The 14,790-nt window shown below is 39.1% G+C and overlaps 2 protein-coding genes across 13 annotated transcripts in view; both read right to left on the bottom strand.

Moving 5' to 3' along the window:
* MTMR1 (myotubularin related protein 1) overlaps positions 1-7,945 on the bottom strand; it is a 40,164-nt gene extending 32,219 nt beyond the window's left edge. Inside the window, exons 1-3 of one of the 5 annotated variants that reach the window (XM_072876598.1) lie at positions 7,616-7,945; positions 4,613-4,718; positions 1,892-1,915 (exon numbers count right to left, since the gene is read on the bottom strand). In XM_072876598.1, the coding sequence (XP_072732699.1) occupies positions 1,892-1,915; positions 4,613-4,718; positions 7,616-7,746 (261 nt within the window). In that variant the 5' untranslated portion in view covers positions 7,747-7,945. The remainder of the gene's footprint in view (positions 1-1,891; positions 1,916-4,612; positions 4,719-7,615) is intronic. The other 4 variants (XM_072876593.1, XM_072876596.1, XM_072876595.1 and 1 more) reach the window with 4 other exon arrangements.
* Positions 7,946-8,172: 227 nt separating this feature from the next.
* The window catches only part of MTM1 (myotubularin 1), a 47,036-nt gene continuing 40,418 nt past the window's right edge, over positions 8,173-14,790 (bottom strand). For 5 of the 8 annotated variants that reach the window (XM_072876962.1, XM_072876961.1, XM_072876965.1 and 2 more), the window contains 3 exons: positions 14,380-14,493; positions 13,849-14,025; positions 8,173-11,431 (listed from right to left, as the gene is read on the bottom strand). In XM_072876962.1, coding sequence (XP_072733063.1) covers positions 11,264-11,431; positions 13,849-14,025; positions 14,380-14,493 — 459 coding nt within the window. In that variant the 3' untranslated portion in view covers positions 8,173-11,263. Of the gene's footprint in view, positions 11,432-12,895; positions 12,969-13,848; positions 14,026-14,379; positions 14,494-14,790 lie in introns of all 8 variants that reach the window. The other 3 variants (XM_072876967.1, XM_072876969.1, XM_072876966.1) reach the window with 3 other exon arrangements.

Here is a 14,790-nt window from a genome sequence, read left to right as displayed (position 1 = left end):
AACATAAAAGTATGTACTGTCTTTTTAAGACAAACAACCTTACAGTGAAGAAAATGAATTCAAAGTATGCCACATGCTTATCAATAGAAGAAATTGAGTACAGCTTGCAATGGTAGCATTAGGGGGAAACTCATGCAGTCTTTCAAGGAAAAAATAGGTTGACATCAAATAGAAGTATCTAGACAATCTGAAAAATGCTTTACTGTGTAAAACATGTTTTAATTGAACTTTCAGTTTTATGGTTTCGCATATTTTTCCAGCAACTTCTGTGTTGTTGCTGGAAACCTAGTCAGTAACTTTACAGAACCTAAAATTACTCCTCATAGCAAAATATGCAAACAATTCACAGTTTTATGTTAATTTATTTTTGCATCATATTGGCAGCAAATCCTGAATATTAATTAAATCTCTTTAATAAACATAAGGTGCCTATGCACTCCAGAGAGAAGCACAAATGTCACAGGGTCACAAAAAGTAAGTCTTTTAATATGTTCAGCCAAAATTTTTCTTCCATCTTCTTTCTTTATTAACTGGAGAGAAGTTGTGTTCATGACAGTCTATTATTCCCAGCTCACATGCAAACAACTTCTCACTTGATAGACTGTAAAACCAGCCTCAGTCTAAATTTACAAATGTTTGCTAAAGTCAGTTTTTCTTTTTACAGAACCCTCAAAAAAGAAAAACTTAGAAGAAGGACTTCAGATACCTTCAGATAATTTGAACTCTATAAGAGTTTTAAAAGTTGTAATTAATTAAAAAACTCTTTCAAATTATAAAGGACTCCTAACATTTACGTATTGGTGGAATTCTGTTATATAGAAATTACTTAAATTTCAGACCATAAAAATGTTGTTTCTGAAATTAAAGCAAAGTAGATATTGTGATCTTTGGAAGAAAACCAGAAGGACAACCAGCAAATACACCAAAAGATTTTAAATAAATGAAAGAGAGAGAAGCACAGCAGATCATTCAAAGATCAAAGCCTTTACAAAGGCTGAACGAAAACAATCAATTTTTGTTACTCAACTCAGACGAATTATTTCAAGAGTTAGCTATCAAAAAAAAAAAAAAAGATCAACTTGTGGATTTGTATGATTGGACTAAACACATCATTTTCAAATATGTAAACAACGGATGAGAAAAAGAAATCATTCAGACTTCATCTCTTGGCTTGAGACTGAACAAGAGGTCTTTGTTTGAATAAAAGTGTTAGACACATTTCATGAACAATGTCAGAACGCTATCCAGATCATTTCTCACTCCATAAATGTTACTAAGAGAGAGGGACGAGAAAACAAGGCATGGCCTTTTTATATGTCCAATGAACAATGGGCAAGACCTAGTCTCAAAATTATCGTTAAAAAGATGCAGGTCATTGCACTAGTGTCTAACTTCAAACTTAACTTTCAATCCTACTACAGGGTGGTAACATTTAAGGTAAAACATGTACAAAGGCAAGCATGAATTGGTATCTTATTTAAACAGGATAGACAAAGACATAACGCTTTTACCACTAATATTCTTTAGCATAGATAACACGTTAGAGCTGCTAATACAGTACTCCATAGTCCGAAGCATTTAAGCCTCAGTTGCAAGCATCCATTTTGTCAAAATTAATGTAATAAAATTGAAGTTAGTATTGCACATTCATAACATAATTCAAAAATACTGCTCTCTTACACATTGACTTTTATTGCTCACGAAAACATTGTAACGTATATAAAGCATTTCTATGGCAAAGAAGCTGTTGCACTGCATAGCAAAATGGTCTGACTGGTTCATAAAAACCATTAATGAAGTAAAGAAGAACACTTGACACACCAAGATCTCACACAGCACAAAAGACAAACAGGTAGGAGGCCGTTTCAGTGCTAGCCAAAGGTAATCTTACCCGTATAACAGGCCTCCTGTACACCTGTTAGTTAAAATATAAAATGTTATCCAACAAAACACACAGATTTGATTTGTTAAAGATATTATATCTTACTTCATCAGATTTTTAAAAGAACTCTACTTCCAAACTTTTTAATTATAGCCGAATTTTGAACGAACAAAACAAAACTATGCAGATCTAGTAGCTCTCCTTTGCAGAATTGTTTAGGTTTAAAAACGATCTAGCTACTTCATTTTAGTGACGTAGCAAATACCAAGCTCTTTTGAAACATTCATTCCTAATCACCCTTTTATCCAGTTACAATGTGCTATTGTGGAAAGAGAAGAAAGAGCCTGATAATCCTTCTAGGTGGAAGACAATAAGCCAGCAATAACAGCCATGAAGTATCACCACCATGCTTTTAGATTCAAATGGCAAAATAAGGATAGCGACAACTCTCCTCAACTTATTTCTGAAGGCATCTACATTCAGCTACTATAACCTAAGCAATTTTCCTTTATATGAACCCCTCATTCAAGAACATGCTCCAGGCAGAGAGTATGTCAGAGAAGACGTACACAGCAGAGTTCAAACTCAGAGTGAGATCATGTTGCTGTAGGGTTTAGCAAGCAAGAGCTCACTCCGTGCTCTCCAGTTTTGACGATTTCATTTGCAGCCACTTTGCTTCCCCCTCCCCTAAATTACAGTCTGGTAAGGTAAGTTACACCGAGTAACATGAGTAACACCATTAGATACAAGAATCGATATATTTACCTGGTTTTGCAAACATATTGATTGAAACATTAAAAAAAAGGATGAAAGAAAGAATAAAGCAGTGAGTTCCTGGCAAATCCAGCAGAAAGCAACAGAACTGCCTAACCAGTTCCAGAAGCAAACACACACATCTGGCCCTACCTGAAGTTTCTAAGTTGTTGTAAGATAGTCTCTAAATGCAGCAATTCGAGATAACCAAGGTAACGAAGACCCAGAAAAATTGATCAGCGTTCATCAAAAGGGAAAGATGTCTCAAAGGAAAACTGAGTTATAAATGAGCATTATCTTTTTACATGTGAATTCCATAGTAATAATGAATAAACCCAGCCTGTTAGTGGTGCTGACTAAGCAACTAATTGTACCACTGAACCTCTGCAGAAGCTAAGTGCAAAGGAAACCCTCTCCTAAAACATAGGCACCGCTTCACAAGATACTGGTCCTGAACGTAACTAAAGATATTCTAGGATAAGAAATTCCATGATGTTATACACAAATGTGGGATTTCAAATCACAGCAATGTAATGATGCCAAATACAATTTATATACAAAAATTCTGAATGTCATCAGGCTTAAATTTTTTTCTTTCATTTCTAAGAAACGGAGAATGAAGTAGAATTTTAATTAGGCCTTAAAAGACTTATTCCTGTTAAATAATATCCAAGATGAGTTTGGTATAGAGAAGTAGGTTATTTAGAATTCAAAAGTGCTCTTTATTCCAGAGGAATGCATTCTAACTCAGAGATAAACTGAACACCAAGCTTACACACTTGGATTTTACTAAAATGAAGTCCTTGATCTACAGGGCAAATACAACATCGACAGCTGTAATGCAAGGTTTCCCACAATGTTTTATCAAAGATGTTAGCCTTGACCTGAAGCAAGCATTTGCAATTCAGCTGCCACAGTATGGAAGAGCTACACTTTTTATGAGTATAAGCTGCTGACTGTGCCAATAGTGTGAAACTCTGTGAGGTGAATTTTTAAGTGGACTACGGTCAAAAACATTTTGTGGATTCATCTTCAGGCTTGGGCTGAATCTGACCTGCTGTCACAGAATCTAAAATATGCTGTTTCTGGACAACAAACTTTTTAATCACAGGGCATATTAGAAAATAATTTAAAGTCTAATTAAAAAAAAAAGATAAAAACCTCATTTAGCCATTTTGCATGAAGACCATGAAACTGCTTCAAATTTAGGAAGAAAAAAGGATCTAGATAGCAGCAGCCTGGGTTTCGTAAAGGGACTTCAAACACAGATGACTTTTTGTCAATTTGTAAGAGAAGGAAAACTACATATGCTCCACTCTTGTTAGTTCAGTTGGCTGGCTGCATACAGGAAATGGCAAACGAGCATGAAAGAACAGGGGTAAAAAAGCATAATGCACCCTGTCAGGTAAACCATACTGTGCAACCATTACCTTAGTGACAAACATGTTGCTGGGAGGGAATGAAAAAAGGTGATTTTTTTGTTTGTTTGACGTTAAATTCTCTGTCTCTGGTGAAACCCCATGAAAAATGATAGTCATTTAAGTTCTTTGCACGGTCACAAAGACATATGCATTTATTTTTTGTGAAATCTGGAGAGCTTAGTTTTGTAGTCTGAATGACACACACTAGAAACAATTTCAACTTGTAACTATTAATCTACTTTACCAAAATTTTTTTATGTAGTAATCAAAAGAAAAGACAACTCGCTTTTGGCATTTTATTCAAAACATTGACTTTTAATTTTCCTTTCACCTCTTTCTTAATTTTTATTCTGTAGACTTCAATGCCACTATTCTAAATACGGAGGAAAACACAAAGCAGAGTCAAAAGACTCCTACGCATAATGACATGTTTCTAGTTCTGAAACATTCAGCAATCACTTCAGTACTTACCACCTGATAATCAAGGTAGCAAGGACTTTCCTGATCATTCACTCTTTTATCTTAAAGAAATCAATGCATTCCTCAAGTCACTTACCCTGTAGTCTCTGGACACAGCTTCTGATGGGACAGACCCTGAAATCTGACTAGAAATGGTTGCAGCTATCAGCTGTTTACACCATTCCACATGGGATCCAGTCGGGCTACAAAAACAGAACATTTAAAATTATTTAGCAGTAATTCAAAATGTACATTGAAACTAGCAAAGCAACTGCGCACATGCAGAAAACAAGACCATAAATGACCGCTAACACCATAAAAATTAGCTTGCTTTGTGGGCAGAATGCAACTATTTTGCTGATCAAATTAGGGAAAAGAATTTTACTAGATCTTATCAGAGATGTAGAGCTGTCAGTAGGTTAAAAGTGAGGTTAGGGTCCTCGGAACTTGTAAAAATGTTGGTTTCCTTATCCAGTGTCATTTTTTTTCACCATTCACACATTTTTTTCTTAAAGCCATCCATGGAATGAATTTGGTCAAGTAATAGGAAACTCCTTACACTTTCCTTATTATTATTTCCTGATTATCCAGTAAATCCTCAAAATTAAATTACTCTATGCTAGTATTTAACAATTTAAACAACGCTAGTGTTGTATTCTATTTTAATATTAAGTGTAGAAAATGCATGTTTTCTAAAGGGTAACTTCTAGTTAGCCATATTTTTTTCCTATTCATAAAATAATCTCTGAATAATATTCAGGACGGGCCTTCCCAGGCCACAGCAAGGAATTCTGCAGCGTAGGGCGTTTATAAGAACCCTAAAGACAAAGCATCTGAACAGCAGAATTGCACTAAATTCCAGATGATGCGCTGTGAGAACAGTCACCTGAACTAATGCTGCTTACAAATAACATAGCATTGAGAGTGAGAAGCAATTACATAGTTCATTGCCAGCCACTTTGAAGTGTGCTAGGTCTGCTTCAACACATGCCAGTATCCAAGGAAAGACTAGGAATGCCAGAGGGAACTGTTCCCTGAATGCTACGGCAGCCTCAGCTGATGCTGTAGATAACTGCCATTTTTTCAAACAGTTTAGCTGGGCTCTTCTACAGATTCAATGCTTATTCGGAAGTCAAATACAGAAAGAAAAATTTAATTCATTTTTAGAATTCGTTCATAAACTAGCTTTGGATTCTGTGAGTTTCCTGTGACATTGACGTGAATAACTACGTACGCATACCCAGCACCCAACCGGTGCACCACAACTTGGACATTAAGAGGGTGGGATAATGGCATAAGATGACCAATTACTACTTAACTAGAGGTCTTGTCTTACATTAACTCTGCTAGGACAGGTAGATATAAGGTGAAGATGCATGCAACAACCTCACACCTGAAATGAAAGCTCTTTCAGAACTTTTCTGATAAATTTTAGTAGCTTTCTAAAAGTACCTGCAAAATTCTACACAGTACTAGATCACAAAACGTTGGTTTGCAACTAAAACGCATCTATGATATTGCTGCTTGAACAACAAAGATAACTCTCAGGTTAGTGCTGAACTCAAGTCCAGATTCATTTAGAGAAACTTTTCACTTAAGTTTTGCAAGAGTGCATGAGCTAAACCCTACAGTAATCCTTTTCTGATCTCATTTATTTCTCCTTCTCTCACATCTCTTAATTTCTAGTGCGTCTCTTTAAGGTTTGCCCAAGTTTGTTTCCAAATAAGCACTTACTTGTTAATTAAGAAAAGGATTTATTTTTCTATGACTTATCTTCACCAGGAATCACTACATCAACAAAGTTAATAGCAGCAAGAGAACGAATGTGAATGCAGGTCCATCTCCTACGATCAGTGTCTCAGGATGCATCAGCGTACCACAGGATGCTGACCATCGGGATGTGACTTATCACCGTCTGTCAAGGGGGACACGTACCCACCCGTACACTTTTCATTCTGTCTCATCTGAGGTCAAGCACGTTAGCGTAGCCTGGTACAACCGTACTGGCAAATAAATGAATTAAATAACAAACGGATATTATAACTTTCCCAGGCTAGAACAAGATTAGGAGGAGAAAGAAAGAAAGAAAGATGAAAATTAAGATGAGAAAGCACATTAATAAGGAACATAAAGATGTAAGTTTTGGTGATAGAAAATGGACATTTGATTTCCACCTTCACTAGAATGATGTAAAACTCCAGGATTCTCCTAAACAGAAAAGAGAGAGAATATGGAGACTGGAACCTGGCACTGATTTTTAAATGCAGTCTTTTTTCTTTATTTTTCATCCGCGTGAAATTTCCGTTAGTTTCTACTCCTTGTTTAAGGATTTTTAAACGCAGCTCTGAAGTCTGCCTCCAGCTGGAAACTTCTGAAGAAAGGAATTACCCTGCCAGCGGCGGCTGAACTACATGGGGTAACACCTGGCGCCCAGCTCCTGCGCACCCACCCCGGGAAACCCCGCCACCCTGCAGCCAGCCGGGCACCTGCACCGAGACACAAAGCCTTCACAGGGGGACACACCGGGGGACACACCATACTGCTTTGGGACAGCTACACCTCTGCAGAGGAAATACACGCTTGCGTGGAAAAAAAAAAACGGGAATAAAGACTTAAAATCTGAGGACGGTCTCACTCGAGCTTGCAAAGACGAGAAGCTACGCACTGCCCAAAAAACCCCGGGCCAAAATCCTGCAGGCAGCCCCAGCCTTCGCAAAACCGGCGACGTTACTGACGAAAAGCACACAACCGCAAGCAGGAAACTTTGACAACGGCCAGTCCCCTCGCCGAGGAAAACCCGCCGTTAGCCCGCGCGGTGACACGAACAGAAACCCCCCAGGTTCGCGTTACAGGGGCTGGCTGGGCTCCGCGCCGCCGCACCCGCCGGCGGCACCGCTTCCGCTTCCACGCCGGTTTCGGGGCGCGGGGCGGCGGCGGGGAGGCCGCCCCAAGGCCGGGGGCCGCGCCCCGCGGAGGCGCGGGCCGAGGGGCGCCCGCCGCCGCCTCCCGCCGGCCGGGCAAGGCCGCGGCGCCCCGCACCGAGCGCGGGAAGCGGAGCCCCCTCTCCCGCCGCCCGCCCTTCGCCGCTGGCTCCGCTCACCTGTCCAGCGTCTCCGTGCTGGCCTGCCGCGACCCTGCCCCCGCCGCCGCGGCGCCCCCCGCCCGCACGCCTCGCCGGCTCACGCCGCCGCCCTCCACCGCCGGCCCAGCCGCCGCCGCCGCCCGCTCCATGTTTCCGGCCGCCGGCGGGACGCGCTGCGCCGCCGGGATGGCGGACTGCCGCCCCTCCGCGGCGCACCCCCGGCCCGGCCCGGCCCGGCGCGGCCCTGCCGCCTCAGCCCGGCCCGCTCGGGCGCCGGCGGCGGCCGAGAGCTGTCACCTGGCGGCGGGGCTTACCCACAGGCCTCCGCGCCGCCGCGAGGGCGGGCAGCGGCCCCGCGCGGCGGGGGAAGGCCGGGCTGCAGCCGCCCCGCGCCGCCGGCTCCGCGGGGCCCGGCCCGGGCGCTGAGGGGAGGACAGGGCCCGCGGGCCCCCCTCACGGCCTGCCCCCTTCAGCCGCGGGCAGCCCGCGCCGCCGGGAGAGGGGGGCCGACAGCAGCAGCCCGTTTCAGCGTTCCATTAAAACGTCTGTCGGAGGCAAAGGGTTTAAAACTGACATCTTTATTTTTTCCCCTTCACACACATACACGGCCGACGGCTGTTAAGCTCGCCCCCCCCGCCCCAAAGTCGCTTGACAAATGACACCCGGCTCCAGCGCAGTCCTGCGGTATCCAGCCAGGGCGGCCGACACTTCGTTCAGGAGCAGCAAGGAGTACGCGAGGAGGGTCCTGGTCAGTTATATATAAAAACCTGTTTTCTCAAGCACGACAGACAATGCTCACTGTGAGACAAAAAACTGAACTCAAGGCAGAGTTTAAAAATACATCAAAAGGAGGTAGTACACAAATCATTTCTAGGGTATACCCATAACAGTGATGCTGGGGTGGATAAGGCATAAGCAAATAAAGGCAGCATTCAACAAATAAACTTTCTAAATAAGTAACTGAAGCCCAGCACAAAAACTAGGTTATCTTCTCAGGTCCACGGAAGTAAGAATACAGAAAGGAAAAAACTAAAATAGCGTTCCGAGATGGATATTTCATATTGGATATCGGGCATTTGACGTTCACATCCCAGCCCTGCTTTTTTACCCCTCCTGGAAAAGGCACTCAGCGCCTGGACCTCTCTCACTCACCACCTCGACAGCTTCCCCAGGTTTGTTCCTGGCTGCGACAGCTACAAGAGGGCACCGACTGTAGTTAACGGGTCAGCTGCGGCACCCGCTGCTGTGCGCAGGGGACCGGAGGTGCCCTTCAGATACAGTGTATGCATGCAGTGCATTGCAGAATGACAGCCCAGATCACGCGTTTAAGTGGAAAGAAGAGTTTCCTGTTAACGTTGATCAGTTTGTATACCTACATTCACAACTTTAAAGTAGTATCTTACAGAAAGTATTGGATTAAAAACACTGCTATGTTTGCCTAATATTGCCATGTAAAAATAGAATTAAAACAAGTATCTTATCTGTTGACTTGAAAAAAATCCAAGCCCGCACAGAGCTATGTTAGAGAGCTTAAAAGACTGCAATTTGACTGAACCAGTAATACGAAGAATGGTATATATGTAATGAAGCAAGTGCAAAAAGATCCGTTCCATTATATTACACTTTCCCAAATGCAATAGGTTATCATGTAGTGTTTACACAGTAAAAACTATTAGATTTTCTGAACTTCTCCACACTGCTCAGAGATGTCACCAATACGTTCAACTCAAATACAGAAACTTTAAATATTCTAATAAAAATAGCTTTTTTTTTTTTATAAACCACAAGTAAGTAGAAGGCAAATATACCAGAGTATGCATAGCTTTCAAAATGCAAAGTATATCACGAACAATTGAGTATCCTTCTTCATTTATCTGATGTAATGCATCTTATTTACCTTAACAAGGCAAGATTTTAGGACAATGTTGTTATTTTGGAAACACATACTGAAGAACATTGACGGGAGAATGAAATTTAGAGGACAAAAATAAGTCATATAAATCCTGTGTATTTAGAACACACGTGCCGTATGCTCTGAGCTTCCCTGAAAAAAATAGTGCAATTCAGTGTATATACTGAATTAAATCAAGAGGCGGTATACTTTTATTCCTTTGAAAAAATACTGTTCTAGAAATATTCAGATGTCCTCTAAACTTTGACTTATTTTATGGAACTATAGCTTTAAATTTAGTTTTCATATGCAAAATATTTACACTTTATAAACTTGCAGAATTTCTAATAAACTATATTATATATACTTAAACAAATCTTAATTTATATATAATCCTATTATATCTTGCAGATCAAAACTCACCACATGTACAATAATTTACAATGACAGAAGCCTCAAGCATCAAAATATCTCCTTTAAAATAACAATATTAGATAGAGTCCTCTACAGATTCTGAATTGCAGTACTTCCTGGATTGCCTGAATACCATTAAACTTCTGAGAATATGCAAAATTTTAATTAAATATCAAGTAGCAAGGTTTGTGCTGTTATAAGAAATGCTTGCAACTATGTAAAAAACACCTGAAAGGAACAAATCAAAGGTTTACAAGAAGCCTCTGAAATGAAGGCTTAAAACCAGAATTCACGGGAAGGTTCAATGTAAATGCACACATTATATGCAAATCTTGAATACTGAAGTCCCTCAAATGCTTAATAATAAATTTGTTGAACAAAAGTTAAATTAAACAGTAAGCTATAAATGTACAGGTTTTCAACAGTATTTATAACTGAAAATTTTTGCCTACTTTGGTATAAAAGCTCCTTTAAACAGGCACATTTACTTTTAGAAGACAAACGCAAGCTTTAATACTATGGCTATTGCTGGATATTTAAGCAAGGTCTCTGTGGGTCTGTTTTTAATTATATAAACCTTCTTTAGAACCATTTTATTCTCTATTAATCCAAAGAACCAATATTGCCAACAGCGATAATTTGTAATATACTTTTAGTGCTGAACAGTTAGCCAAAACAGGACTTCTCAGAATCCAGTACAATTGTAATTTGTTAAAAAAAATTTACAATAAAAAATAGGTTTTTCTTTTATTTTGATATCTACTGAACTATTTGAACCTTTTAATTAGAAGCCTATCAGTGAAATCCCTTCCATATTTTTATTTCAAAAAAGGAGAATTTGGAATTCTCAGGTAACTAGAAAATTTCAACACTTATCTCTGAAATCTTACAATATAATTTTTCTCTCATGAACTCCACAGATGTATTCCTAACAGGAATATACACATCCCTAATTTTACACAATGTGAATATTCCTATTGCCATTAACGTGTTTATTCACGACATGTAAGACTGAGCATGAATTTCCTTATAGGAACATGACCTACAATGTAATAAATTAAAGCATTCTTATGAAAACAATAAATCATTTTAATTTCAGTTGTACCAGACTTTCCAAAATAACTCTTAAAGCCCTCCATAACTAGAAGTTGATTAATAATGTTCCCAGTCCACAGGTTCTGAAAGGCACGTAACTGAAGAGTTGGTTTTGTTTGTTTTGAAGTTCTCCTCAAACGAAGACAGTCTAAAATAATTTGTGTTAGGACAGTCTAACGTAAGGCATTAAAATATTCCTCTTTATGCTATAGATCTATGTTAAGCACCACTTGCTATTACAGTATAGAACGAAGCCAACATTTTCTTCAAAAATGTGTTTGTACTTGGGACATCATTTGTGAGGGAGATGCTGATGAGGCTGATGAATTGGATATCTTAGAATTATTTGTGATCTGTAGTTCTTCAAGTCTCCTTATATAATCATCACGTAACGCAAGGAGCTCCATGTAACGCTGCTCCACTGGATTTGGCTGCTAGAAAGAGATCTATATTAGTCTTATCACTTCAGTCCAACTACTTTGATACAGTTAGGCTGCTGTAGTATTTGTGTTTTCCTGGCATTACTCAGGATTTGTAGCTTCCAACATACGCAGCAAGTTGTAGCTAAACAGAAATATTTATTCCTATAATGCAAGAGCCCTCTGCCTTCCAGTTGTTCTCATCCAAGGGAAATCTTTACACAAAACAGTTCTTCGTACCTCAATAAAATCAGCCAGCACTTCCTGGAGCATACGGATTTTATTTTCTTATTATCTAATATTGTGTGGAAGATAGGTGTGAATACCTTGTCCAAAGCTTTTCTCTTCTTGACTTATTAAAAGCTTTTAGATTCCAGAGGTCAGATGTCTCATCATCTTCCCTAAAAACAGTGTTTAGGCACACTGACTATTTTAGCTACACTGATCAGATTAAGATGAAATCCATGCCTTCAGATGAAATAATTTCCCTTACTGATGAAATTAAACTTCAGTTTTTAATAGTAAACTTGTAACTTTGTGTAAATAAACAAGTTAAGTAAATGCAAAACTTTATTAGTGAATTCTGTAAGGAAACTTGACTGTGTTTAAAATCAACTGCCCTACCTTTCAGGAGATTACTCACAGAAAGAGCATCTTAACTGTTTCCATTTTAAGCTTTGCTTCCATTTTCAGATAGAGTAATGAAACAAGTGGAAAAGTAGTATTACAAATGTCCAAGGCAGATACAGAGCCTAATGTTACTTTCAGCTGTACATACCTGTCAAGAAGTTGCTGCTGTTTCACAGTTAACTGCCTGTAATTAAAAGCTATTAGCAGTGCAGTTTCAGGAGCAAATGTAAACGCCTCACCAGTTCAAAACCAGCTGAACCGGCACTCTTAAGTGCACCACTCACTACGCACCCCAGATGAGGACGGCAATGAATGTTGAAGCAACTGTGGAAGCTGGATCAATGACTAAATAAATGTAGGTACTAAAACGATTAGAGATGTAGGGTTAATGATGTTGCTAGTAACAGACCAGACTCCTCATTAGACTGAAGTCTGATGCAGAACATGCTTCTAAGTAATAGCACTAAAAAAGGTAATCAAAAAACTGGTTCAGGCCACATGTCCACTGTTCAGTTGCTTAAGTCAAGATGAAGCATAAATTTCATGTGCAGCAAAAAAAAAAAAGTTGCATTTTGTAGATAAAAATAGTGAAAGTGAGGGACCGGTAGTAGCAACATAGAAGATTATCACATGGGTTTGCATTTCTAAGAAGAAACTCCTGCCAAAAATCTTTCCTGAAGAATGGTAAAGTGCATTTTTAAGTAGATTTACAGCTAATTTGCATGTCCTATAATCCTTCACTTTTCTAAAATAAATCTTTGGATTCACCTTTTGCAAAATGCCCTCATGTTTCACAGCAAGCAACAAAAGCTTTAAAACTAGAACTTCAAATTAAAACTGGCAACATACTTGTAAGAAAATACAGCAAACTGTCTGGCTTTCTTGCAGCCTCTGAAGTGTTGTAAATAAGACAGGAGATCAGCTGCAGAAAAGAAAGTGCATTGCTTGAAAACTCCTGATTCATTCCAGGGGCTGGATTGTGAAGACTGCTTCTGTCAGAGAAATTGCTCCTCTATCTTCTCCTACTCAGAACTCCACAACTTGTTAAGAAGGACAAATAAGTCTCTGTACACTATCTTTACACGCCACATTGCTGAGATTTCTAGCAAGATCATAACAAACATTGAGCGTCCATATATTAAACATTAAAAGCACAGAACTGAACTATGTGTAATTTGACAAAAGCTTTTCTGGGCTTCCAATCTGATTCACTTGTATAATTTTCAATAACAGCTTTCTTCCCACGGTTACACAGTGTAAACAATGTTGGGTCATCAAAGATACATAAAAAAAAAATCTTACCATAAGCCATCAATACAGTTAGTAGTTTTGAAAGAGAAAGGACCGAATAGGTCATCTTAATTTGTAAAAAGACTTCATACACTCCCTAAGAAGGAGAAAGACTAAGCAAATGCAACTAAGCGTGTTTGTGATGCTAATGCCCTAACTCTTCAGGGATCAGCAAGCCCTATTTCTAAGCGTTGTCATTCACCCTTTACTAGCATCAAATGCCCTTAAAAATGCTCCCCCAGCCCTGTACCCAAGAAAAGGGGATAGAAAGAGCTTGAGGATGACTTGATACTAAGCAGTGAAATAAGCTCAGTGTTCTGAGAAGAGCTGAGCGAGTCAAAAAAAACCCCAAAAAACCCTGAATAATCATTTTCACCTTTTTTCTCTGTCTTTACAAACATAATATTAAAAACCTGAACAGATTACAGGTACTATTCTACAAGTCAGTTATGACACAAAATCCTATTTCCGAAGTCTAAAAGCATTTTGCACATTATAGAGAATTTACTTACTTGTTGCCGAATTCTTGGGTTCCACCTGATGTAGTAATTGACCCAGAGCTCTAAATGACGCATACTGGCTACTGGATAGAGCGCTCGATTTAGCTCTTTAGTATAAAAAGGATTGGTGTATTTAGATTTTTCACTGTTTATCAAAGACCATAACGATAATGTTTTCTCAGTCACTTTCTAAAATGAAATTGAAATAAGAACAGTAAATATTTGAACAAAATAAGGAAATCCATCATAGAAGCCATGGTTACATTCTAAAATTAATACACTTCTGATTTACTTAGAAGCATAATAAGTTACTGTATTAGAAATATTCCAAAACCAGTGCTTGACAAGTATTTTAGTGACTACATAGTCTTTAAGCTATCAAAACCAAGGAATTTACCATGCAACTATTCTATAACAAGAATAAAGCCACTTCAAAACCACTGTCATACAAGGAATATAACCAAATACAATGCAACCAAAACTTTCTGTAATCGTCTAGAGTCAAGACAGCAATACAATTAAACAATCAGTGGTTTGACTAACCTCTTTTTCTCTAAGAGACTCACTGTTATACAAGAAAGTACCAAACCGGCAGCTGTACAAGTGATCCAGGATTGTAATCAAGAACTGCTCATTGAATTCAAAGGCCGTAGGAAACTAAAAACAGAAAAGACAAATTCGTTCTTTACATCGTAAAAGCAGGGAGAGATGCACATACCCTGGTGAAGAGGCTAAAGGCAGCGTTTAGAAGCCTGAGTACATCTACAAATAATTTTTAAGATAACACTTTCATATACTTTATAGCAGAGTAAGTGTTCAGATGGCATGAGGTGTTCAACTTTCTCAAACTAGTCACTGAAAAGAACTCTTCTCAAAATGAACTAACTGCCTTTAATTTCTAAAAAGAAGAATAAAATACAGAATCGTTACAGTTACATTTTCACTAGCAAGACA

The sequence above is a fragment of the Ciconia boyciana genome, chromosome 12, assembly GCF_034638445.1.
Source record: "Ciconia boyciana chromosome 12, ASM3463844v1, whole genome shotgun sequence".
Lineage (NCBI taxonomy): Eukaryota > Metazoa > Chordata > Aves > Ciconiiformes > Ciconiidae > Ciconia > Ciconia boyciana.
This window is presented reverse-complemented; position numbering and strand designations above follow the sequence as displayed.